This window comes from Notolepis coatsorum (assembly GCF_963971535.1).
Source record: "Notolepis coatsorum genome assembly, chromosome: 4".
Classification (NCBI taxonomy): Eukaryota; Metazoa; Chordata; class Actinopteri; order Aulopiformes; family Paralepididae; genus Notolepis; species Notolepis coatsorum.
In genome coordinates this window covers 23891618-23918322 of record NC_140168.1, presented here as the reverse complement: position 1 = coordinate 23918322, position 26705 = coordinate 23891618, and the positions used below count along the sequence as shown (strand labels likewise).

The 26705-nt window shown below is 42.9% G+C and overlaps 1 protein-coding gene across 3 annotated transcripts in view; it reads right to left on the bottom strand.

Annotated features, from left to right (window-relative positions):
• The window catches only part of ak2 (adenylate kinase 2), a gene marked incomplete at its 3' end in the record, with an annotated part of 34592 nt that overhangs the window by 1396 nt on the left and 6491 nt on the right, over positions 1-26705 (bottom strand). For 2 of the 3 annotated variants that reach the window (XM_084312253.1, XM_084312252.1), the window contains exons 2-6: positions 24575-24700; positions 20577-20687; positions 19424-19518; positions 7906-7978; positions 2403-2622 (exon numbers count right to left, since the gene is read on the bottom strand). In XM_084312253.1, the coding sequence (XP_084168379.1) occupies positions 2403-2622; positions 7906-7978; positions 19424-19518; positions 20577-20687; positions 24575-24649 (574 nt within the window). In that variant the 5' untranslated portion in view covers positions 24650-24700. Of the gene's footprint in view, positions 1-2376; positions 2623-7905; positions 7979-19423; positions 19519-20576; positions 20688-24574; positions 24701-26705 lie in introns of those variants that run through there. The other variant, XM_084312251.1, reaches the window with a different exon arrangement.

Below are 26705 nucleotides of genomic sequence, written 5' to 3'. Positions count from 1 at the left end.
TCGATCCGAGAGTCTCTGCGGTGGTAGGAGAGTGCTTAGACCTCTACGCTACCACGCCGACCATCCTCGTCCCATTCTAAGCAGGTTCATTCTTTTTGGGAAACCGAAATGGTTTGGGTCGCGGCCACGAAGCTTCCCAGAGGACGGATGACCTGGAGTCAAGAGAATTGGACCAGAAGTTTGGACACAATGTTCCTAATTATTAATCTATTGGGACAGATTTGGTACAGGACTGAACGTGGGAGCTGCCTTTACATTCTAAAGTGTCTGGGCCATTCCAACATGTGTAATTCAAACACAACATCAGTGGAGTTCTACTCCCAATTTTAAGGGTCCGGTTTTCTAAAAGCATCCCGAGGTCGACCAGTCAAACAAAGATGATCTCAGTGCCACTGCCAACACATCATTGGGACGTTAAAATTATATTCTGGGATCAAACTCTACTCAAGATCAGATTCCTGTATTCCAGACGGCTTACGCGCTAGGGCTGGGCAATTAATCGGAAAAAAATCACGATCTCGATACATGGACCTATGCAATCTCATTTCTAAATGACGATTTTTCTTTTATATACAAAAATAAATAAAAAATAATTACTTTATTTTTAACTTTTTACTTAACTTTTTTTAAATGACGATTCTGATTTGAGTTATTTTGTATGTTACAAGATACTTAAGTTTAAGTCCAGCACTTTGATATATGTTATGTTGTCTGTTTAAGAAAGAGTGCAATAAATGATTTTATTGAAAAAATAAGAATAGTGTGTGAGAATAGTGATCTCAATTCTTAAGAGAAAAATCGTGATTCACATTTTAGCAAGAATCGCCCAGCCCTATTACGCGCTCTCGCCGATTGATAAATCTTGGGCCCGACAACTGACCCATCTCAAACCCGCCCTCTTATCTTGATCCTCCAATCACAACTGTTGCTCCCCCTCGGACAAACAAAGAGGGCGCGGTTTTAGACGGGTCGATTAGGTTACGCCGGTAAATCCGTCCCTGTGCGATTGTCAGGTACAGTTTCACAGCCTGTATAAAAAAAACATCAGTTTAAAGAGAATCTGGGATGTGACCCCACAGACGGGTCATCTCACGGGTTCCCTTTGATGGTTATGTCACCTGACCAGAGATCTTAGATCAATACTAGGAATGGGCATTGATTTTCAAATATTCAATTCAAAAGAGTTTTATCTTAAAAAAGATATTTCCCCTCGTTTTTCTTACCGGCACCTACAATGTGCCACTGAACGGCATTCTGGGTACAGGTAGCTAGCTAGCCCGCCGAGTAGCATAACAGTCTGAGAACAGAAAAGAAAGATGAGACTGGAGATGTTACATGGTAGCAATTCTTTCGATTAGTAATAAAACAGTTCCCAATGACTATCGAATAGGATCAATATCAATACCGTTTTTTTTCTTCTTTACTAGAGATCGGACACATTAACGGGAAATGGGATAGAGAGGAGATGATAGGCAACAAAGACAATAAGCTGGACCCACACTCATGAAACAGAGAAGGGACACGGCAACCTGTTCTTTGAGCGCTTCACGTGCACGAGAACCTGATCTGGGATAACTGGTCAGGTCACATGACAAAGTCAATATCATGGGAACGTACACTTAGTGAATTCTAGGATACTTCACGCACAGGTTTACTCAAGAGTCTCTCGAGACTTTCTTTAAGCGAAACATTGTGTAGCGTTACGACTGTGAGCTCAGGTCTCCTACTGTATCACAGGCTACATTTAAACTCAACATTGAAAAGTAATATACCATTAACCCTTTCACTACCACACTACAGACTGTTAACCTTTCACTACCACACTACAGACGGTTAACCGTCTGCAGTGTGGTAGTGAAAGGGTTAACCCTTTGTAGTGTGGTAGTGAAAGGGTTATAAAGGGTAATAGTTTTCTATAAATCACCATTAGCCATATATTTTGCACCGTCTTGTTAACATTTAACCAGTGCGGCGTCTGCGGTTTCCAAAACGGCAGGCCGCAGAATCCCCAAGTGACGGAGAGAACGAGCGGTCCCTGGGCCGGGGCGTGAAGCGAAGAGGAGGAGGAAACAAACAGAGTCCGAGGAGGAGGAGCAGAAAGGAAAAGGTCCCGGGTCCAAAGCCACCGAGACGGGAGGGTGCGAGGAAGAGAAGAGGAGAGGACAGGGGTCGAAGGTCACGCAAGAGTTCAGCAAGCGAGAACACCACAACAAGCATTGTGAGGTCTGCTCAACTCTTGTACAGAAAAGGTGAAGTAGAGGGGAGAACAGGGGTGGTGGTGGGGGGGGAGAGAACAGGGGTGGTGGTGGGGGGAGAGAACAGGGGTGGTGGTGGGGGGGAACAGGGGTGGTGGGGGGGAACAGGGGTGGTGGTGGTTTAGATGAAGAGAACGCGGTCTTTACAGGCGGAGGCACGGGCGGCGGTGACCGCGGCGGTGGAGAAGGCTGCGACGATGGAGGCGTAGACGATGTTGGGGGACTGGGCGGCGTCCACGGCCTCGTGAAGCCCCCGGGCGCTGTAGTACCGGACCAGGGGCATGGTCTGCTGGTGGTACGAGTCCAGGCGGGACCGCAGCGTCGACTCGTTGTCGTCGCTGCGCCTCATCAGGGGCTCGCCCGTCAGCTGGAAGAGAGAGAGCACTTTAGTTTGTATATTTTGTCTAGTGGTTGGACTTTATTCTTTTTACTGTATGGGGCACATTCTCAGGGGCTCATACAGACTTCAAGTTGCACTTGAGAGAGAGAGAGAGAGAGAGAGAGATGAAGACGGGCGTGCACTAGAAACATTATTATTTTCATTGCATTTGATCACTTAGATCAGGGCTTCTCAAACCATTTTATTTAGGATTTGTTTTTGGCGACCCCACACTTAATGTATTGCGTAATTTCAACGTGGAATCAAGGAATATCAAAATAAAAGCACACGTTGTTGAACTTGATCCTGCATATTTATTAGAACATTTAATTACAGCACTATGTTATCAATACAAAATATGTTGCCAGAACATTAAAAAAAAACTACCCCACTTTGGGTCGCGACCCGTAGTTTGAGAACCGCTGACTTAGATCTAGATATTTAGCTTGTGACCGAGCCCGTCAACAAACACAGCGGCTGCAACGCTGTATTGGAATTTGGTGAACAAACACACCATCAAACTAACTGAGGACCGACCCAAACTAACTGAGGACCGACCCAAACTAACTGAGGAGGACCGACCCAAACTAACTGAGGACCGACCCAACCTAACTGAGGACCGACCCAAACTAACTGAGGACCGGCCCAAACTAACTGAGGACCGACCCAAACTAACTGAGGACCGGCCCAAACTAACTGAGGACCGACCCAAACTAACTGAGGACCGGCCCAAACTAACCGAGGACCGGCCCAAACTAACTGAGGACCGACCCAAACTAACTGAGGACCGACCCAAACTAACTGAGGACCGACCCAAACTAACTGAGGACCGACCCAAACTAACTGAGGACCGACCCAAACTAACTGAGGACCGACCCAAACTAACTGAGGACCGACCCAAACTAACTGAGGACCGACCCAAACTAACTGAGGAGGACCGACCCAAACTAACTGAGGACCGACCCAACCTAACTGAGGACCGACCCAAACTAACTGAGGACCGACCCAAACTAACTGAGGACCGACCCAAACTAACTGAGGACCGACCCAAACTAACTGAGGACCGGCCCAAACTAACTGAGGACCGACCCAAACTAACTGAGGACCGACCCAAACTAACTGAGGACCGGCCCTAAACTCAGGACCGACCCAGACTATTTGGATTTTCCAACAGTTCGGAAGGCATGAGTTATACCAGGGGTGGGCAATTATTTTTCCCGGGGGGCCGAATGAGCAACTGCAAATATGTTGGAGGGCCGGGCCAAAACTCCAAACTCAATTATGCATAATATACATTATATTTCTATATAAAAAGCAGTAAATGTATGTATGTATGTTATTATTTGGCAATTAAAAGGTGAGGTTAGCTTTAAAAAATATCATTTATTCAAATAGAATTTATTTCCAAAATGATAAACAAAATGTGAAACATTAATAACAAAGGGCATGTATGAAAAAGTGCTATACAAATAAAGTTATTATTTTGAGTTTCATATACTATTGAAACAAGGATTTTCTTAGCTTTCTAAAGACATCACATCATCTTATAGCCAAAATAAACAAGACATGTCACTGAACTGTGTAAAGAAAAGTGTCCCAGTAGCCTTTTTTACTTTACATGCCTATATTAAACATTTAATGTTTTCAGAACTGTGCAAAAAAAGAAAAAAATATATCAAGTGTCCCATTTCACTTGTTATATTTCCACATTTTAGTGTTCTTCAGCTTTTTTTTTTTTTCATTCAGTGTGATAAATCCAGTCTCTGTTGAGCTTTAACAAGTCCATCAAAGTCAGGTTGCATGTCTGAGGTGGAGATGCAAAGCACAGCTGCCAGATGTTCATCAGTGAGAGAGGATCTGTACCTGGACTTGGTAAACGTCATGACTGAGAATGTCTGTTGACTGAGAATGTCTGTTCACATATAGGTGGATCCAAAGAGAACCAACATCTTCTGAGCATGTCTCCTCATGTTTGGAAAGTTCTCCTCCTTGAGAGCAGAGTAGAACTCTAGCAGTGATGCTGACTTAAAGTGCTCTTTCAGTAGTGAATCAGACTGCAGGTCAATGAGTTCAAGCTGAACATCAGTGGGTGCACTATCAACACTGCAGGTAAAGGGAGAGGAAACCAGCTGCATTTTATCCTCAACCTTTTTGAAATCTTGAAAACGCCTTGAAAATTCATCATGCAGTGCTCCCAACATGGATGAGTACCTGTGCCGGTGATCAGCTGATGGTTTGACTTCTTTCAGGGTTTTCACGTGTTTGAGATTGTTGCTGCCTAGTTGCCTTGAAATTAATTGCAACTTTGTCATGAAGGCTTTCACATGGCTATGCATTTCATGAGCAAAAATGCCCTTGCCCTGCAGTTGTGTGTTCAGTAGGGATGGGTACCGTTCACATTTGAACCGATACGGTACCGGTACCTGTGAATCGATACCTTTTTTCTGTATTTTAGTCTCTAAGAATTTAATCTACCTACCTCAGTTGAGAAAAAAGAAATCCAAACTTCAAATAACCACGCTTTCGACCGTTTTCGGCTTGCCCCGACTGCTTTGTTGTTGAATCAAGTCAAATCCTAGGTAAGCGTATATTGTGCGTGTGAACGTTGACATAAAAAGAAAAAAAAATTATATATATATATAAAAAAATATATATATCATCATGTAATCTTTCGCGGGCCGGTCAGAATCATCCCGCGGTCTGAGTTATACTCTCATCCTTTTCTTCATTAGGCCCAACTCATTTCCCAACGCAGTCAGCTTTTTTTCTTTTTGTCTACTTTTTCTCCCCATTTTTCTATTTTTCTCCCGTCCCCAATTTCGTATTGTCCAATTCTACCCTCCCCTGTCTCGAACGTTGTTAGGCCATGCCTCCCACAGGCCGGCTGCAATGTGGACGAAGCCTTGCATCACGTGTCCCCTCCGGTACTCGAGGAGGCAGCCGTCGCATCTTTTCACCTGCACAGCGCGATCTCTCAGCGTCGGGGGTCTGCGTTTGGAGGGCACGCCGCCCTCGTCGCTTCCTGATTCTGCTGCGCAGGCGCACCAACCAACCTGTAGGAGTCGCTGTCCACAACGTCCGATCCCCACCCACCAGCTTCCCACCCCCTAATACTGCCAATTGTATTAGTATGAACGACCAGCCAAGCTAGTAGCAACGGCGAGAGCTGGGCTCGAACCCAGCATCTCCTGCGTTGGTGGCGAGCGCCTTGCCCACTGCGCCACCTATAGTCAGCTTTTTCCTAATTTAATTTGAATCTTTCCAGCGAGTATCTGAATATGATCATAGATGATGTCTATCATCAGAGTCTAGATAATGTAAACATTTGGGACAATCAGTGTGTATACTCTGGGATGGCTTTGGGACGGTGGCGTAAAAGGTTAGTTTCGAGCCCCGTCTCACACAGCGACTCACCCCAGTCACTTGTATATATGTATGCATGTGCACACACACACACACCTTCTCTTGTGCCAATGCAACAGGAGCTCAAAGCAACAAGCAGCACGCCCTTCTAAGCCAAGGGATTGTGTGTCGCTGTGAAAGGCTTTGTTTACAAAAGAGCAAATGTGTGTCGCACATTACCCATACACAGGAACACACACACACACACACACACACACACACACACACACACACACACACACATGGGAACACAGGAACAGAGACACATCCTCTCAACACACTCCTTCATGAACTCCCATTTCACTTGTAGTATAAAACTCTTAAGAGTGGCAATGAGCGTTTCTGGCACCTGCTGGCCGCAAGCGGTACAGTCTCAGTGTTATCAATACATTTCCTATGAGCCTCTTTGCGCCGTTGCCTCAGTGCGTATTTATTTTTAACAACATGCAGAGTGAATTCTTGGTGGTCAAGGTGGCTGCATATTTTGTTTTCCATTGTTGCCCAAAAAATACCCCAAGTTCTGCATGGGAAGAACCAGTCACGTCTCGTTCGTTCGTTCAAGGTATACTTCTGGTATCGATAACAATGGGGAAATAGGTGCAAACTTCTAAAAAAAGAAAACTTTTAATAAATCAATAAAAGCACGTACAGTGTGATCGGGCCCATAAGAGTCTCACAGAGGCTGACATGCGAGTGGATTTTGACTCCCGCTCCTTCCCACTCCCACAGAAAAAAAATCCCACTCCCTCCCACAGAGACTGATCCCACTCCCTCCCACTCCCGCCCGAATCCCATTGATTTTATTGTCATAGTTCCCACTCCCTTCTGCTCCCGTTGACGTTTACTCCCGGTCTTGCCCAATCACGTGATTCAAAGTGAATTTGACTCCCATCCCGTGGGAATCCCGAAAAAATGTCATCCTCTACACCAGACCATGAGGCTAGAGCAGTGAAGGAGTCTTGGACCTCTCCATTTGCGTAACCAACATACATGCGCCAGAACTCCATTAATCAATAGGGGGGGAAAAGGCACGTTGTATGTCGATTTAATATGTTTTAACAGCAACGGTGTGAATTATTGGACCCAATGGACAGAGAAAAGGGGCAATTGAAAGTCTGTAAAAATATACTTTGTCATATATTCACAAACTCACTCAGCTTTATGAGATTTGTTCCAAGCACACTCATGACAAAAAAGATTAAATCAATTTTGCATACTACCTCCCACCCATCAAAACTAGAGGCATACAAAGATATTTTCAGACAGGAAAATATCTGCACCAAAGTGATGAAATAAAAACATTTGGTTGGGAGCCGTGTGGGTGGCGTGAACACTTAAGGCAACCGACTTGCACTTCCGCGTTTCTCTGATTGGCCGAGCGAGCGCATGCGCATGAGCCACGACGTGCTCCTCAGAGGCAGGAATACTAAGCTCCCCCTTAAGCTCCAGGAGAGAGGAGAGAGGCTGAAAACCCGCAGTTCTTGCCCGACTGATGGGAGCTGAATCCCGGATCCGATTTGTCTGATGAATACCCCCAAAACATGGAGGTCCCGAATGCATGGAAGTATTGATTGCGCCGTAACGAATCATTAAAAAAAGATACCTTTAACTGGAATATGTTGAGCCTTTACACATATGTTGGATATGTAATTGGTTTGTCATGACAAACAAATAAAAAAAAACGCGATTTACCCGGTGGCTACAACAACACAGTGACTACATCTCCTCTCTCCTGGAGCTTAGCGCTCGGCCAATCAGAGAAACGCGGAAGTGCAAGTTGGTTGCCTTAAGTGTTCACGCGTGTGGGTGTGGTTTTGGGGCGGCTGACGCTAGCCATGGTCCACGCAGGGTGGAGGTGACATCACTTACGTCGTCCTTCATGGGCTCTTTGGGAGGGTTGAACTCCTCGTGGTAGGACCGGCCGCTCGGCTGATGGATGAGTCTAGGAGGACGGGACAGTGACAGAGGAGGAGGGGTGGAAGAGAGGAGGACGGGACAGTGACAGAGGAGGAGGGGTGGAAGAGAGGAGGACGGGACAGTGACAGAGGAGGGGTGGAAGAGAGGAGGACGGGACAGAGGAGGGGTGGAAGAGAGGAGGACGGTCGGGACAGTGACAGAGGAGGAGGGGTGTAAGAGAGGAGGACGGGACAGTGACAGAGGAGGAGGGGTGGAAGAGAGGAGGAGGGGTGGAAGAGAGGAGGAGGGGTGGAAGAGAGGAGGAAGGGACAGTGACAGAGGAGGAGGGGTGGAAGAGAGGAGGACGGGACAGTGACAGAGGAGGAGGGGTGGAAGAGAGGAGGAGGGGTGGAAGAGAGGAGGACGGGACAGTGACAGAGGAGGAGGGGTGGAAGAGAGGAGGAGGGGTGGAAGAGAGGAGGAGGGGTGGAAGAGAGGAGGAAGGGACAGTGACAGAGGAGGAGGGGTGGAAGAGAGGAGGAAGGGACAGAGGAGGAGGGGTGGAAGAGAGGAGGACGGGACAGTGACGGAGGAGGAGGGGTGGAAGAGAGGAGGAAGGGACAGAGGAGGGGTGGAAGAGAGGAGGACGGGACAGTGACAGAGGAGGAGGGGTGGAAGAGAGGAGGAAGGGACAGAGGAGGGGTGGAAGAGAGGACGGGACAGTGACAGAGGAGGAGGGGTGGAAGAGAGGAGGAAGGGACAGTGACAGAGGAGGAGGGGTGGAAGAGAGGAGGACGGGACAGTGACAGAGGAGGGGTGGAAGAGAGGAGGACGGGACAGTGACAGAGGAGGAGGGGTGGAAGAGAGGAGGAAGGGACAGTGACAGAGGAGGAGGGGTGGAAGAGAGGAGGACGGGACAGTGACAGAGGAGGAGGGGTGGAAGAGAGGAGGAAGGGACAGTGACAGAAGGAGGAGGGGTGGAAGAGAGGAGGAAGGGACAGTGACAGAGGAGGAGGGGTGGAAGAGAGGAGGAAGGGACAGTGACAGAAGGAGGAGGGGTGGAAGAGAGGAGGAAGGGACAGTGACAGAAGGAGGAGGGGTGGAAGAGAGGAGGACGGGACAGTGACAGAGGAGGGGTGGAAGAGAGGAGGAAGGGACAGTGACAGAGGAGGAGGGGTGGAAGAGAGGAGGAAGGGACAGTGACAGAAGGAGGAGGGGTGGAAGAGAGGAGGACGGGACAGTGACAGAAGGAGGAGGGGTGGAAGAGAGGAGGAAGGGACAGTGACAGAGGAGGAGGGGTGGAAGAGAGGAGGACGGGACAGTGACAGAGGAGGAGGGATGGAAGAGAGGAGGAAGGGACAGTGACAGAGGAGGAGGGGTGGAAGAGAGGAGGACGGGACAGTGACAGAGGAGGAGGGATGGAAGAGAGGAGGAAGGGACAGTGACAGAGGAGGAGGGGTGGAAGAGAGGAGGACGGGACAGTGACAGAAGGAGGAGGGATGGAAGAGAGGAGGAAGGGACAGTGACAGAGGAGGAGGGGTGGAAGAGAGGAGGAAGGGACAGTGACAGAGGAGGGGTGGAAGAGAGGAAGGGACAGTGACAGAGGAGGAGGGGTGGAAGAGAGGAGGACGGGACAGTGACAGAGGAGGAGACGAGGGGTGGAAGAGAGGAGGAAGGGACAGTGACAGAGGAGGAGACGAGGGGTGGAAGAGAGGAGGAAGGGACAGTGACAGAGGAGGAGACAGGGAGTGGAAGAGAGGAGGACGGGACAGTGACAGAGGAGGAGGGGTGGAAGAGAGGAAGGGACAGTGACAGAGGAGGCGACGAGGGGTGGAAGAGAGGAGGACGGGACAGTGACAGAGGAGGAGGGGTGGAAGAGAGGAGGAAGAGACAGTGACAGAGGAGGAGACGGGGAGTGGAAGAGAGGAGGAAGGGACAGTGACAGAGGAGGAGACGGGGAGTGGAAAAGAGGAGGACGGGACAGTGACAGAGGAGGAGACGAGGGGTGGAAGAGAGGAGGAAGGGACAGTGACAGAGGAGGAGACGAGGGGTGGAAGAGAGGAGGAAGGGACAGTGACAGAGGAGGATACGGGGAGTGGAAGAGAGGAGGGGAAAAGGAGGTCAGACAGCCACAATGATTCAACAGCCATTTCAACAGTCCTCTCTCCACACACACTTTGTCCTACTTACACCATTGCAAAAGGAATAAAGGAAAACTCATGAAAAAGACCCCTGCTGACAATCACATTAACTACATAAGACCATCGAAAGTGTATATTATTGTGAATGACAGGAGACTAAATGCCAATATATTATAATAATAATAATAAATGTTATTTGTGTAGCACCTTTCATACAAGAATTGCAGTGCTTCCTAGCAGTGATGTAGACATGAAATAGACATTAGGCATACAATTGGCACAATTATAGACGGAAAAAATGAGCAGATAAAACCCAAGATAAAATTATTCTTTTTCGGTCATTAAAATCTTGAAATGTCAGATTTGTCATTAAAATCTATAAAGAAAAATATTGTAATAAGTTTCTCATTGATAGATTTCAGACATTAAAAATCTATAAAGACTATTAGCAGGTTTCTGACCAAATAAAATCAATGCATAAAGTACATAGAGCGAGTATAAAAATAGACAGAATAAGAGCAGTGCAATAAAATAGACAGATTAGCAGAAGATGGACAGAGTAAAATAGTGCAATAAGAATAGTTTTTTTTATCCACTTTTTCTCCCATTTTCTATATTTTCTCCCATCCCAATTTCCTTTCATCCAATTCAACCCTCCCCTGTCACGAACGCGGTTTCTTGCCTCCCACAAGCCAGCTGCAATGTGGACTAAGTCATACATAGCACAAGTCCCCTCCGGTACTTGAGGTAACAGCAGTCGCATCTTTTCACCTGCGCAGCTCGATCTCTCAGTGGCGAGGAGTAACGCGTGGGAGGCTCACGCTGCCCCCGACACTTCCTGATTCTACTGCGCAGGCGCACCAACCGACCTGTAGGAGTCGCTGTCCACAACGCCCGATCCCCACCCATCAGTTTCCCACCCCCTAATACGGCCAATGTGTATTAGTATGAACGACCAGCTAAACTGAAAGCAATGTGGAGCGCTGGGCTCGAACAGGCAAGCCCAGCGTCTCAGTCATTCGTGGCGAGCGCCTTGCCCACTACGCCACGTAGCCGCCTTCAATAAGAATAGTTATCATCTACAGTACAACGATCACAGTCTGGATGCAATGAGTCCAAGCAGCAGAGTGCATTTAACCCTTTCACTGCCGCACTACCAAAACGGTTAACCCTTTCACTGCGACAATACACAGAAGGTTAACCCTTTTCACTGCCACACAACAGCCGGTTAACCCTTTCACTGCCACACGACAGAAGGTTAACCCTTTACTATCACACTACCTAGTAAAGGGTTAACCTTCTGTCGTGTGGCAGTGAAAGGGTTAAAGGCCAAGGTGAAGAAGGAGGCTAAATGCAATATGGAACAACAACAACAATACTGCCCGTTCCCTGTGAGAGGGTCTGTAGACAATTAACTGAAGGTCAGCAATTCAGGGACCATGTCAGACTGCTTTAGTGACCACCACATTGTATTCTGCATCTGGAAAATTAAACTACCCAAACTTCCACCCAAATTTATAAAAATTAGGCAATACAAGAAAATGAATACTGATCAATTTATTAATGACCTGCTTTTAGTCAATTGGGACCGGTACCAAATCATTTCAAAACCTCAAGACGCCTGGAATTTCTTGCACTCAGAACTTACAAAAATTATCGATAACCATGCACCTTTCAAAACCATGAAGGTTAAGGGCATTCATCTTCCTTGGGTCACATCTGATTTAATTCATATATTCAAGCAGAGAGATGAGGCCTGGGCCTCATTTCGCAGGACAAAAGATCCTGAGGAATGGGAAAAATATAGATTGTTGAGAAATAAAAGTAAAACTATGACTAGAAATGCCAAATCCAATTACTATAAAGATTCTCTCACTCAGGATTTTAAAAATCCTAATTTTTTTTGGAAAAATATAAAAAAAATTAACAAATGCACCAGATAAAACTCTTCGTAACAATCAGCTAAAAGTAAATAACATAATACTACACGATCCTCTTTCAGTTGCTCAAGCTTTTAACCATCATTTCTCCTCTGTCTGTACTCTAACAACACCTGATCATTTATCTGTACCATTTAATACACCACCTTGTCACAGCTCCTTCTACTTCAGGAAAATCACACCAATTGAAGTTCTCAATACTACTAATGATTTCCATAATCTGCTCTATAGCAAAGATTTCCATAATCTGCTCTATAGCAAAGATCTGTGAAAAATTTATCTACAAACAACTTTCCGACTATCTCACCAAACACAATATTTTATCTCCTTACCAGTCTGGTTTTCGTTCAGATCACTCCACAACTACTGCTTTATTAAAACTCACGAATGACATACTATATGCATCTGATAACAGCAAAATTACAGGAGCAATTTTTATTGATTTAACGAAAGCATTTGATCTAGTCGATCACTATCTTCTCTTGGACAAATTATATTCTATTGGTCTTTCCCGTAATGGTCTACTGTGGTTCAACTCCTACCTACATAACAGAAAACATTGTGTTTCAAATTTCAATACAAGGTAACAACTCAAGTTTAACTGTGCAGCAACGAGGTGTGCCACAAGGCTCAACTTTAGGTCCACTTTTGTTTTCTATTTTCATCAATGACCTTCCTTTAATTTTTTCTCTACGCAGATGATACCGTTTTTTACACATCACAAACTAACTTGCCAAAAATACAGTCAATTTTACAATCAAACTTTAATGGTCTTCAATTCTGGCTTTCAGCTAACAAATTAATCCTCAATAAAACCAAAACCTATGCAATGCTCTTCGGTACTTCTCAAAATATTAAATCTAAAACAATAAATCTACCTTATAATATTACTTGTCATGATGGTTCATCACTGCGTTGAGTAGAACACTTCAAATACCTTGGTGTATGGCTTGATCAACAACTATCTTTCAAATGTCATATAGATAACATCATCAGGAAAATTAACTTTAGCATGGGTGTTCTTTACCGCAATAGAAATAGTTTTACATTTACGGTCCGAAAAAAACTAATCTCACAACTCATACTACCCATAATGGACTATGCTGATATAGTATATATGATTGCAGCCAAAACTACCCTTGTTCCGCTTAACACCATTTACAATCGTATATGCAGATTTGTTCTTGGCTGTTCATACAACACTCATCACTGTATCATGTATGAAAATCTCAACTTCCCTTCTCCCACAATAAGAAGGCAACAACATTGGTTACAGTTTATTTTTAAATGCATTTACTTTAATTATCCTCATTACCTTAAACAGTATATGGTACCTTTCACTTCTAATGATCAACTTCGTCATTGTACTAAACACTTTTTTTCTGTTCCAAAAACCTTTAAGTCAGCTGGTAAAAAATCTTTTATGTTTAAAGCTCCATCCGACTGGAACAATCTACCTGTCCACATCCGATCAACATCATCTTTTAAATTGTTTAAAAATATGTTGTCCTCTCATGGTGAGACTATCTGCCTATGCTTTGGACCTCAATAGAATATTAGATAGATTAAACATAGCTGGTGTTACAGTTCATGTTCTTGTCGTTGTGTTGATGTTGCTGTTATACTGTTGTATGCTTTTTATCTTTGGATTACTTTATTTTCTTGGCTGGCGTTGCTTACTCTGTTGTTTTGTTGTTTTTGTTTCTGTCTTGTTTTGTCTAGTTTTTTTTTTTTTTTTTTTTTTAAGTTATTTGTTGTTTGTTGTTTTTGTTATATATTATTGTCAAATAACTCTGTATTGTCTTTGCGGACCCCCTTGAAAACGAGATGGTTTCATCTCAAGGGGTTATTCCCAATAAATAAATTTCAACAACAGCAAGGCCTTTTAAACAGTTTAGAGCTGAAATCCTTTCTTGGACAATAGACCTCTTCACAGGTGGTATATTCTCTGGCTGCTTCCGAGTTGCCAGCTTTTGTGTCATTTATTGTTAGCAATTTGGCTTTTAAAAATGGGAACGTTAACAAAACACAAAATCCTTTTGTGAAACTAAATGTTCCCATTAACCCCACATGCAGTATTCAAGGACAAAACGACTGGTAAACGGGAAAGGCAATTTAACAGGCACTGGGGCTCTTCATAATGATGTGAACATGTGATGGGTCTATGGGGCAACAACAGGAAGATTACTCTCAACCAAATAACAATTTGCAAATTCTTGGAATAGAAAAGGTTGTGAAACACTCGCAGGCAGAAGCAGGTTACAATATTCTAGGACTGTCCTCTTACCGTGTTGACCAATAGTCATAAGCCTAACTGATTAGTTGATTGATTAGTAGTCTGGCCTCCCTCCCTCTTCACCGCTCCCCGCTGAGAACCAGCGGGAGTCAGACATTCACACCTGTGGTCTGCGGACCGCTGCCAGCAGCTGGAGAACCAACGGCTGCACAACTCCAGAACCATTAGGAATGTCTGACCACTAAGTGTGTCAAACTCGACCACCAAAACCTGCACGGACTACAATGTTTATGACATATTATGTCATGCCAGTTAGGGCACCTTGTGTATACCGTTTACTTATATATATATATTCTGTACTTAGGTTGTATATTGTAATTCCTTCTTTACTTCTTTTTACTGTATGAAGCACATTCTCAGGGGCTCATACAGAACAAAGCATTTCACTGTGAAGTACATGTACGTTTATATGTGACAAATAAAAACCAACTTGAAACTTGATATTCAGATTGAAAATGTATTGCCTATATTTATTGTAACGTATAACATAACCGACAGGGCATACAGACCCTCATCTGTACCTTAGTTTACAACGTTTTTAATGCCTATATTTATGTCTTTCTACCATTACCCTGCCCATACCCTGAACCTCCCCTCCGCCCTCCCGCTATGACACCTGAATTCCCCCCAGGAATATCTCATCTTATTCAATGGCTTGGTCCATCCAAAATTGTGTGGTCCAATCAGCTTTGGATGCCGCTTCAAGTTTACAGACGCAGGGTATAGGCGACCTATAGGGTATATAGTGCATCAAAACAACAAGCATCTTAGCTTGGATGGAAATGAGTTGTGCAGTCCCATTATATGACAATCTATAAATTGACCTGGTTTAAATTTCTCCGACTCAGGTCATGGGTGATGCCTGATGGTCTTCGTCTCATTACTTAGTGTGAGACACCTTTCCAATGGTTCGACAAGAGATTCTGACAAGATCATTAATGTTCTCCGTCTTCAGTCTTTTCAGAGTTCAACAGGTATAGTTTGAGGGCATAAAACTTTGCCCGCTTGTTCTCCATTATTTATTAGTGCATGCGAGCGAAAAAAAAAAATCACGATCTCGATTCATAGACCTATGCAATCTCATTTCTAAATTATGATGATTTTCTTTTTACCATTTTTTTTTAACTTACTTGATTCTGACTTAGTCGAGCACTTTCATATACATTATATTTAAGTTTAAGTCAAGCACTTTGATATACGTTATGTTGTCCGTTCTACCACCTGAAAAAAAGCCAGACAACAAATAGTGCAGAGATTTGACTACCAGCCAGCAAGGATAAATAATAGTTTCTACGGTAACAATGAAGTCTTTGTTCTGAATGGTTCCATGGAAGCCCCGACTGAAATCACTTTCAAGGAATAGGAGGCCAGATCATCTCGCATTGTGAAATCCTGTAAGGTTGGTCTGTGTTTACCACATACAAGCACATGAGACCACCTTCTTTAAATCTCATGCTTCAGGTCTGTGGGACCCGTTTTCAATGTTTACTAAAAGAGAAATGATACTAGCATTCATTTATTTAACCCAAGACTCATTGGCCTTGGCTCATTCTGTGAACATAATAAAATAATAAATGTTAATTGATTGCACACTGTGCACACATTTATATTACATACGTGGTGTTCAAATTGTAGGTGAAAACAAGTAAACATGATAAAAGCTTTAACAAGGTTCACCATGTATCTTCACTGCCCGACTCCCCCTCATTTCATTTATATTTTTCAAGATAAACGAGATGTATTCCATTCATGTCTTGATTATAATGCCTTTATCACAAAAAAAGAATAGCACTTTCATTGTAAATGTGATCCATCAGAGGTAAAGGTAAATTATTAACCATATGTACTGTTCATATAGCTTGTAATGAGATAAAGTCTGTTAAGTATTGCTACATTAATGGTTTTAAAATCCCAATAACGTTGTGGGTCCACCAGACCGGGAACATTGAAAAAAGAAAAAAAAAGATCAGGCAACTAAGACCAAACCCTTTTTATTAAAATAAGTTTCATTTCATTTTTAAAAACAATGGAGGGTGTTTGCCATCTCAAACTAGTCCGTTAATTATATTGACCCGATTATAAGACAACCCTCATTATACGATGAACCCCTCATCTTTTTCAAGACTTGTTTCTAGTGAAAAACATTTTTGAAGAGAAAATAGAATAGGCTAATAGGAACACATTGAATAAAGCAAGGTAGGTATACACATATTAAATTAAAGTCTCGTTTACATAAGATACAAATTTGTTGATTAGATTTTTATTTGGAAATTACAAAAGCATCATAAAAACAAATGATCATGACCCAATTTGTATTCCTGATGATATCACCTAAAAGCATTACTAATTAAAACACTTATTTCCAAGGTGGTCCTCGATGGAAGACATAAAAATATAAAAACACAGCACATACTAGGAAGAACTAGAGTTCCAGTACCCTCCCGTCTACTCTAGCCCTGGAATCTGATTTTCTGCCCTATGGCTGCGGAGCCATTTGCTCTTCCCATAATTGAGCCTTTACCTTTGTTTTAAAAATGCTTTTGGTTTGACTTTGCTTGGTAGGCAGAGGTAGTTCATTCCAAAGTACAACACCTGTGTAAAAAAAAAAAAAAAAAAAAAAAGGGAGCTTCTTGCCATCTTACTCCTAACTTTAGGAACACTGCAAGACATACTATGCTAACCATTGCACTTTACTGTACAGTTTTATTTAAATGCATCTTATATTGCAACTGACTGTTGATTGTCACATCCTGGTTGGACGTACACAATCTCGTTGCACCGTCTTGTACTGTGTAATGACAATAAAGTGAATCTAATCTGATCTAATAATGCTAGCTCTGGTGTTATGATCGTGTAGCTCTCTTACCATAACCACATGACCTTTCAAATATTCAGGGGCCCTGTCGTTAACAATGTTATACATGTGGTTTAGCTTAAGTTGTTTTACTTTTATCTATAAGTATCCTACTTATTTTTTTTCTATCTGTCCTATGTGTGTCCTGAGAGGGGCGTTTAACATGCATCTACACACATTGTTCTGTGCAACCTGCCGTTTATTTTTGAGCTTTTGGGAAAGACCACTATACCATGCAGAAAAAGCATAAACAAAATGACAATGGATTAGAGATGCAACTAATAACTTTAAAACGTTTAGGTTTAGATCACGTGTGTATCGATATAGAAATTTGACTTTCTTTGCGACTTTGGATAGGACCGTCACTGCGATTTCTTCTCCAGAGAGACTGGTCAAGAGTGATTCCTAGATATTTCACTTGTTTTGGACTATATGATGTTCCCTTCACCCTGTACTGTGATCGTTTTCCTTTTCCTGAGCTTCATTTTTGTTCCAAATAAAATAGACTGTCTTTCCTAAATGCAATAAGAGTTTGTTATCCATCAGCCAGTCCTGTAGGGTCTCCTTATATGGGGACCCTGCTGTTTATCATAAATCGATCATTATACAACGGCATGCAAATTTCTCGATTCTGATTGGCCATTAACACGTCTTTATTGGCAACAATCCACGCTGCTGGCCCAGGACCCGCCCACAACCGACCCACATCACATCACTCCGCCGGATCACAAGAAGGTGGCCAATAATCTTTACAAATGGATATGTTAATGGCGACTAAACGACTAAATATCAAGCGATTCTGTCACAGCGAATGTCTTAGTCGTTTAAACAATGTTGGATGATGTAATTGATGGGTCTTGAATCATTCTGTAACAAAAGAAAAATCGCGGATTGATTGATGGATTAATTTGCGATTTTTTTTTCAATTTCTTTTTCCTTTCGACTGTCAGCGCTCGCTCTAGTCTCCACCCACCGCCACACACCCCCCCCCCCCCCACACACATACACACACACACACACACACACACGCACACGCACGCACACACACACACTCTGCCTGCAACGCGGGGGATAGTCAGAGAGCTGGGTGCTGCGCTGTTCTAAGTGAGCATGGCCTTTTGAGTTGATTGATTGATTGATTGCTAATTTTATTACTGTACGCTTGGTTTCCAACTGGTTAAGTTTAGGCCCTCTACAGTAGGTTTAAAAAAATAAATAAAAGAATAGGGCGAAGAAAACGTTTTTTTCCTATAGGGCAAAGAAGACTTTTTAATTTGTTTTACCTACTTTATATAGAAGCATCTAAGAATGAAGTTCTATGGAAAGTAGGTCTGCATTCCCTTAACAATTGTGTGTATTGAGCCGTACTGTATTGTACCCATTCTGCATCTGGTAATAAAATTTTCAATCAATCATTCCAATAATACACAGTTGCATGTGTTAGTTGGTTGGATGCACTTCAAGCTGCTTCCACATGAGGCAACTTCTCTCAATCATTCCAATAATACACAGTTGGATGTGTTAGTTTGGTTGGATGCACTTCAAGCTGCTTCCACATGGAGGCAACTTGTCTTTTTTGTAGTTGTGGGAACTACTTTTTCTGGCGGATGGTTTTTTCAATAAATCTTCGATTAATGTGTGTTTATTGTATAGAAATAAGGTTGGATGAATCTGGCAGTTGTATAAAAGCTTTACATCACTTGCAGTCGTGATTTGTGACCAATAAACCATGCCTAGGGGGGTCTAACGACCCTCGGCTGCGCCTCGGGCCTAACGACCACCCCTAGGCATGGTTTATTGGTCACAAACCACTCCTGCGCGTGATGTAATGCTTAAATACAGACCGTATTAGATCCCCACGTGGGGTATCATTGGAAAGCCACAATCATTGGCTACAACCCTGTTCAAAAAATTCTTCAAGATCGCCAAATAATTGACGGAGCTAGAGCTCCGTGTACTCTGTACATACATCTGATTAGCACCATTACTCAGTAGTACTAATTTTAATATTTTATAACCAGTTTATTACGGCTACATTTGCACTCTGGTTGGATGCCAAACTTCTTTTCGTTGTACTGTATTTGTGCTGCATGGCGACAATAAATTTGAATCTAAACGAATGCAGTGAAAATACTCTGTCCTTTTATTAAAGCATTCGTTTTGGAAAACAAAACAACCATCAGTGCTGACTGTTCAGATACCCTGGGTGTAAATTCTCTCCCTCCCTCCCTAAAACCCATCTCATATCCTCCTCTCCTACCTGCCACAGATCCTGCGAACCAGCAGGGAGTCATCAACAGAGAACTCGATGACAGAGTCCAGCTGCTCGTGCCTCTTCTCCATCAGGCCGTCCAGCTGGAAGACACACGCAGAGAGAATCAGATAAGAGCGCTTCAGTGGAAATGATTGTTGCTAGGCAACAGGTACGACTACAGCCAACTTCCTGTGGGGTTTGTTGCTGCGTCTGCCAATATTGAAATAGGGCTGAGATGGAACAGTTACGATTAGGGATGCACCCCACCGATCCGACTTTTTCAGTCCCGATACCTGGCTTTGGGTATCGGCCGATACAGAGTACCGATACCATGGAATTATTTTTTCTAACCCTAACTAACCTTACTGTCATGCACTTGTCCTAATATACTAACCTACACTGTAGCACTCAACACTTTGATGAACATTGTTACTCAGCTGATAAGAGTGCCCTTCTTGATGACTTGTTGTACAGAACTTGTAAGTCGCTTTGGATAGAGTCAGCTAAATGACTAAATGTAAATACCCATTGTTCAATTAATAAACTGTATGCCTCACTGTGTAGAAGAGACTGGGATCATTATTTTGTGCAAGGCAACATCAGGCTTGACTTAAAACATTACTTTCCTAACTTAGTGAAACTAAATGTAACAAATTAACAGATATAAATGTACAGAAGTTATTTCATTTATTATTATATAAAAAAATCCGATATATATTTTTTACCGATACCCGATCCAGCTATTTTAATATCAGAGCATCCCTATTTACGATAGTTTAGCCAAATAACACCTCTTTCCTCTATCCGAGAGTGTGAAGTAATATAATCGAATTGACTGTAGCGATTGATGGCTGTTCAGGAATCGGTTGTGGTCAGTTGTAGAATGTACCTACGTCTAATGGCTCAATTGACCTATATCAAACCCTGCCCTCTTTTCTTGATCCTCCAATCACAACAGTTGCTTGCCGGAGCAACAGTTGTGAGAGAAGAGGGCGTGGTTTGGGATAGGTCAATTGGTAGTTCTTAGCATTCAAGATTCAATGATGGTAGATATCCATCTCTTAAGTTTATTCAGATAAATAATTCCACTCCAGCTAATTTAGTTTCATATACCCGAGTGACAGCCATATGGAATAGTAACGACCAATCATAACCTTACCATCTCTGCTTGTTTGACTGTGCGCGGGAATCCATCCAATAGGAAGCCATTCTTGCAGGGGGGCGTGTCCAGGTTCTTCTCTATTAGTTCCACCACCATTTCGTCGCTGACCTTAAAAGTGAGTTTGCGTGTTTGTTAATTGCATCGGGCCACATAGAATAGATAGTTGCCTGAGATGGGAGAAAGCATGAGCCTGATGAGGACGGACAAGAGGGCAAACAACAAGCTGTAAGACACGGTTCAAAATAGGCTACTTCATTTGGTCAGGTTATGGACTCAAGTGGGCCTAACTCTTAGCACCATACATAAGCCACATTACATTAGCCAGAGCAACAGTTTATTCTCATATTCTTTATTTTAATGCAATACTTTAAATGGTCTCTTGCTTGTAAACACTAACCATTGACCATATGCACACAGTGGCCATTTTGCTCTTATGCCATGTCATGATGTAGTGGTCATCTCACAGCAAGAAGGTCCTGGGTCTCACCAGTATGAAATTGAAAACAGTATATAGACCTAAGTCCAGGGGTGTCCAACCAGTCAGAGACTAAGAGCCACAAAAATTACTGTGGTACCACAAAGAGCCACACAGCGTTTCTCAAAAAGAAATTCAGCCACGGCACCCATCATGTGTTTATAGGTCTCACCCTCTGGCCTCTGAAGTTGCTAATGTCTTTTTTATTTGGGCCTCACAGGGTTAAAAGTACCCTGTAAGACCCACGGTTGCAAAATTACAAAATCACTTTTAGCCATTTAAAAAAAGAATGTTTATTTAAAAAATGTTAAGCACATATATAGTCAATTGGTCCTGTTGTTCAGCCTCACAATGCTATTTGATAGTAAATGTGTTTATATGTCCCACCCTCTGGCCTCTGAAGTTGCTAATGTCTTTTTAATTTGGGCCTCACAGGGTTAACCTCTTAAGCCCGAGATATACAGTAAAAGTGTATATTTTCAGCATTACGTTTGTTTACCAATTATTTTAACTGTTATTAGTGAAATATAAGATTATAGAAATCTCAGGGCATTGAGTCGGAAACCGGCACATATTGACAGGAGGAAGTGGCACAGCCAAAAGTGAGTGTAGTCTGTAGAGACTCAGGGCTTTCGAATTTCGAAAAACTACCCTGGATAAACTTTTTTATTTCTCTTATTTTTTTGGATTATCTCGCACAAACCTGAACGTTATTGCCATAAAACAGAACGCAGTTAGTTTCTCTACCTTTCTGTGAACGTCTTGCAAAAAACAGTGTTGCAGTGTTGAAAAATGGGAGAAATTTAAATTATAAAAAAGATGGCAGAATTCAGTACTGTATCTACAAAACCTTCTGTTTAATCATCTTCCCTTTATTCATTTGCTTAGATTTTTCAGGTCTGGTCAATTTTAGCATGGTGTTATTCACAGTCAAAGATATTTTTTTTTTTTTTTTTTTTTTAATAGAATTGATATTCTCCTTTGGTTCATTACAATTTACTCAAGCCTAGTAACCGACACTATTTCTGACACTGATCCATATATGTCCCTAGATTCAGATACCAAGAACATGCAAATGGACCATTTAATTTTTTTAAAATGTTTATTCTACGTCATTATGGAATGAGTGACATAACAAATAATAATAAATAAATAAAAAAGTATAACCACGGGTTGGCCACCCCTGCCCAAGTCCATCTATTGTGACAGACAATATACAGGCCTAAGTCTTACCAGTTAGAAGCAGTCCAGTATACAGGCCCAACTCTTACCAGTTAGAAGCAGTCCAGTATACAGTAGGCATGGGCCGGTTAACCGCAGTTTGAAAACGCTGCGGTGTCAAAACCATATTACGTTCAGACCGTAGGCGTCGACGGTATACGCTTCAATCATGAACTTCAAAAAATGCCCGTCAGAAATGTCAACTGGAATGCACCCTTGGAATGCCCCCGGAAGACCAGCGAGGAATTCCGCGTGGTGCAGTTTGTTTACACCAGTCGGCAAAAAATTAGTCACGTTGTCTTGAAATCAACTTTAGTAATAGCTGGGAGTTACCATGGCTAGCTATTTAGCTGTAAGGGATAATACATGACGTGGTGTGCTGTTATCTGAAAATAATACTCAATGCACACGGGGTAATTAGCTAACGTTAGCCCTTCGCCAAGTGGGAGACAGGAGCTAGCTAACGTTAGTCAGCTAGCTAGTAGTACCGGTGATATTTTGCCAATTGATTTCAGTCGACTAACGTTAGCTCTTCTGTCATTTATAGATTACCAAATCTAGCCAAGTTGGCTGTTTTCCACCCTTTGCATTGCATTGAATAAAATTATTCTACTACAAAGGTAGCTAACTCTAGCTATCTTACTATGGCAGTGAACTATAATAGATTGCCAACGTTAGCATAGCTAATAGCTAGCTAGTATAATATTGTTGACATTCATGCAACATTCATTAGCTGGCGATCTAGCTAACGTTAGATAGCTGTACTTTCCACATAGTGGAAATAACCCAATCATCAGTAACGTCAATGTAATTGATCAAAGCTGTAACATTACCTAGCTATACCCAACAGCTAGCTAGTACCGGTGATATGTTGCCAATTGATTTCGGTTGACTAGCTCTTCGGTCATTCATTACCAAATCTAGCCAAGTTGGCTGTATTTTCCACCCTTTGCATTGGTTAAATTAAATATTTTTACTACAAAAGTAGCTAACTCTAGCTAGCTTGCTATGGCAGTGAACTATAATAGATTGAACATCTTCCATAACGTGCGCATAGAGTACACCCAGTTTGTTCATGTCATGTGGGGCGGCTATGGCTCATGGGTAGAGCGGGGCGTCCAATGATCGAAGGGTTGGTGGTTCGAATCCCGCTAAAGCCCATGTCCATCCCATTGCCGTTGTGTCCTTGGGCAAGACACTTAACCTACTTGCCTCGTATGAATGTGAATTAATGTTGGTGGTGTTCGCCACGCTTCCGTGAGTCTGCCTCAGGGCAGCTCTGGCTGCAATTGTAGCTTACCACCACCGGTATGACTGTGTATGAATGAATAATGGACTCTGTGAAGCGCTCTGAGTCAGAGAAGAGCGCTATATAAATCCAATCCATTATTATTATTATTATTTATTATGTCATGTCATTTTATTTTTATTTTGCATTGATAATTATGCTAACTAGACGCAGGGCAAACCATTGACTATTTAACAAAACGTTGGCCTATTGCCCTTTTGACATGTAGCCTACATATTCATAATCATGAAAGATTAATGGTTTAAATGCATGTTTAATCCAGTAAGAATAGTACTAGGCTATATAACATACATCTGTGCAGGTATATTACATTAACAAAACGTATTGCCATTTTGACATGTAGCCTACATATTCATAATCATGAAAGTTTATTTGAAAGTATTTTTTATTGTGTACAGTCTTCACACATTCATAAATAACACTTACAGAAAATCTGATTGCGCTGGTTTGTGCACTGCAATACAATAAGTTTTGTTCAATGGAAAAAATAAATTGTCCTTTTTTCTCTTTTTTTACCGAATACCGTGATATACAGTGGAACCGTGGTATTTTTGCCCATTTTGCCTACTAGTATACAGGCCTAACTCTTACCAGTTAGAAACAGTCCAGGCCTAACTCTTACCAGTTAGAAACAGGCCCAAGTCTTACCAGTTAGAAACAGTCCAGTTTACAGGCCTAAGTCTTACCAGTTAGAAACAGTCCAGTATACTGGCCTAACTCTTACCAGTTATAAACAGTCCAGTATACAGGCCTAACTCTAACCAGTTAGAAGCAGTCCAGTATACAGGCCTAAGTCTTACCAGTTAGAAACAGTCCAGTATACAGGCCTAACTCTTACCAGTTAGAAGCAGTCCAGTTTACAGGCCTAACTCTTACCAGTTAGAAGCAGTCCAGTATACAGGCCTAACTCTTACCAGTTAGAAGCAGTCCAGTATACAGGCCTAACTCTTACCAGTTAGAAGCAGTCCAGTATACTGGCCTAACTCTTACCAGTTTGCCAGAGTCCATAGTCTCTTTTAGCCTCTTGCCAAGCTCAGAGCCTGATGCCACCATGGCCCTCAGCATGTCCCCTGTGGCCAGGTGGCAAACACAGTACTGCTGCGCCAGCCGTGGAGCCTGCATGGAGGAGGAGGAGAGGAAGAGATGAGGAAGGTAGGGAGTATCGTATCGTTTAAGCCAGGGTTTGAAAGTAACACCAATCATGATAAAATGCTGGCAGACATTGGCTGGAATGAGTCAGTGTGTCAATTCTACAAGCCACCTTGGTAAGTAAGTTTTTATAGCGCTTTTATCCAAAGCGCTTTACAATTTTTGTTACTCACATTCTACCCATTCACTCACACACCGACGGCGGAGGCAACCATGCAAGGTGCAAACCTGTTCATCGGGAGCAATTAGGGGTTAAGTGCCTTGCTCAAGGACACATCGGCACGCTGCCCGGGAGGAGCGGGGATCGAACCGGGAACCTACGGATTGCCAGACGACTGCTCTACCTCCCGAGAGCCACTGTCACCCCCTACATTTTTTATTCATTACAAATTCTTGCTGCTAAAAATGTACTCGTCTGGAAAAAATCTGAATTGGTCCGGGTGACTTGCATAAAAATGTGCTTCATGCCTCCGCTACCTGAATAAAATTCCAAACGGGTTGCACACACCAGGCCACCTTAGATTTCTGGCATGTCCAGTTGTCACGGCCATATAGGGCCTACCATATTATGACTCCAGCTACAGCTGACCGTGTTGTTACATACCACACGGAATGAACGTGTCAAGAGATGAGATGTGCGGAATTGACCCATCTAAGGCCCCGTCCTCTTTCCCTTGATCCTCCAATCACAACTGCTGCTTCGTTTGTCCGAGGGAAGAAACAGTTGTGATTGGGGGGGGGGGGGGGTCAAGGAAAAGAGGGCAGGGCTTAAGATAGTCAATTGAGAGGTGGGCAGGCCGGACCCAGGCTGAGACCATTTTGAAAAGCCATGTTGAATATTAACTTTGGACAAGGACATACAGTGTACTGTAATAATAAACTTTATTTGTATAGCAAATATACTGTATACTGTAGCAGTTATATACACACACATTAAGGACACAATGCTGCTGCCTTTCCTATTATACTCCTGATAAGTGATTTTTAGTCACTTCAGTGATAAAAAAAAAAACAGTCATGGTAAAGGAGGTGATGTCTTTGGGGATGAGGATTTGTTAAAATTATGCGACCTCCGATTTACAGCCAGTCAGACCACAACTATGTGCTGCTGGGACGTACTCAGTGTCTCTGTGCCTTTACAGCAAGTGTGCATGTAAAGGCAGGGTTCTTCATTCTGACACAGAGTCCAGACAGTTCTATAGACGGGTTTCACTGGAATTATGTTGCCAGGGAAGAGTTTGGATCCAAATGCATTTCCTGCCCACTATTGCATTAGCAAACATTGCAACAGGAAATAAACTTGGGTCCCTCCCCTTTAGAACGTCACTGTTGTCACTTTGAAACCAGGCCATAGGGGGCCACACACACAAATGTCATTATAATATGTCAGTCAGTACCACAACAACACTGGTGCAAAAAGTCTACATTTATTACTATGAGACATGTGTTGACTCCTGTTGACACATCCAAGTCTATAAACTTCAAATCACACGATTAGACTAGTTAACTTTAACCTTGAGGCAGTTCATATATCATCCCAGTGTTACCAGTGCTTTGTCATGTTTATTGATTGAAAACTTTATTAACAGATTGCAGATTGGGTACAGTACAGCTCAATACATACAATTGTTAAGGGGATGCAGACCAGAAAAAGACTTTAGTCTTGTTTACATCAGGGTCCCCCATTATGACCTCTCACACACACAGCTGGTCAGGAGATACCAACGCTGCCACATCACGTCAGTTTTGCGCAGTGGCCAAGTCCGTCCAAGTTCATGCAAAGACACTCAGGCTCAACAGTAGTGTCCAAACAGCAACACCACTTTGGAAATACAATGCTGCCGTTCAATCACACGTGTAACTTAGCCACCTTGCAAAAAAACAATCTGCAACGCAGTCAATGCCTGTAATCTTAGTGTGTTGTTGTTGTTGTGGTGAGAAAGTGTAGCATAATGAAAGCTTTAGCTTAGCC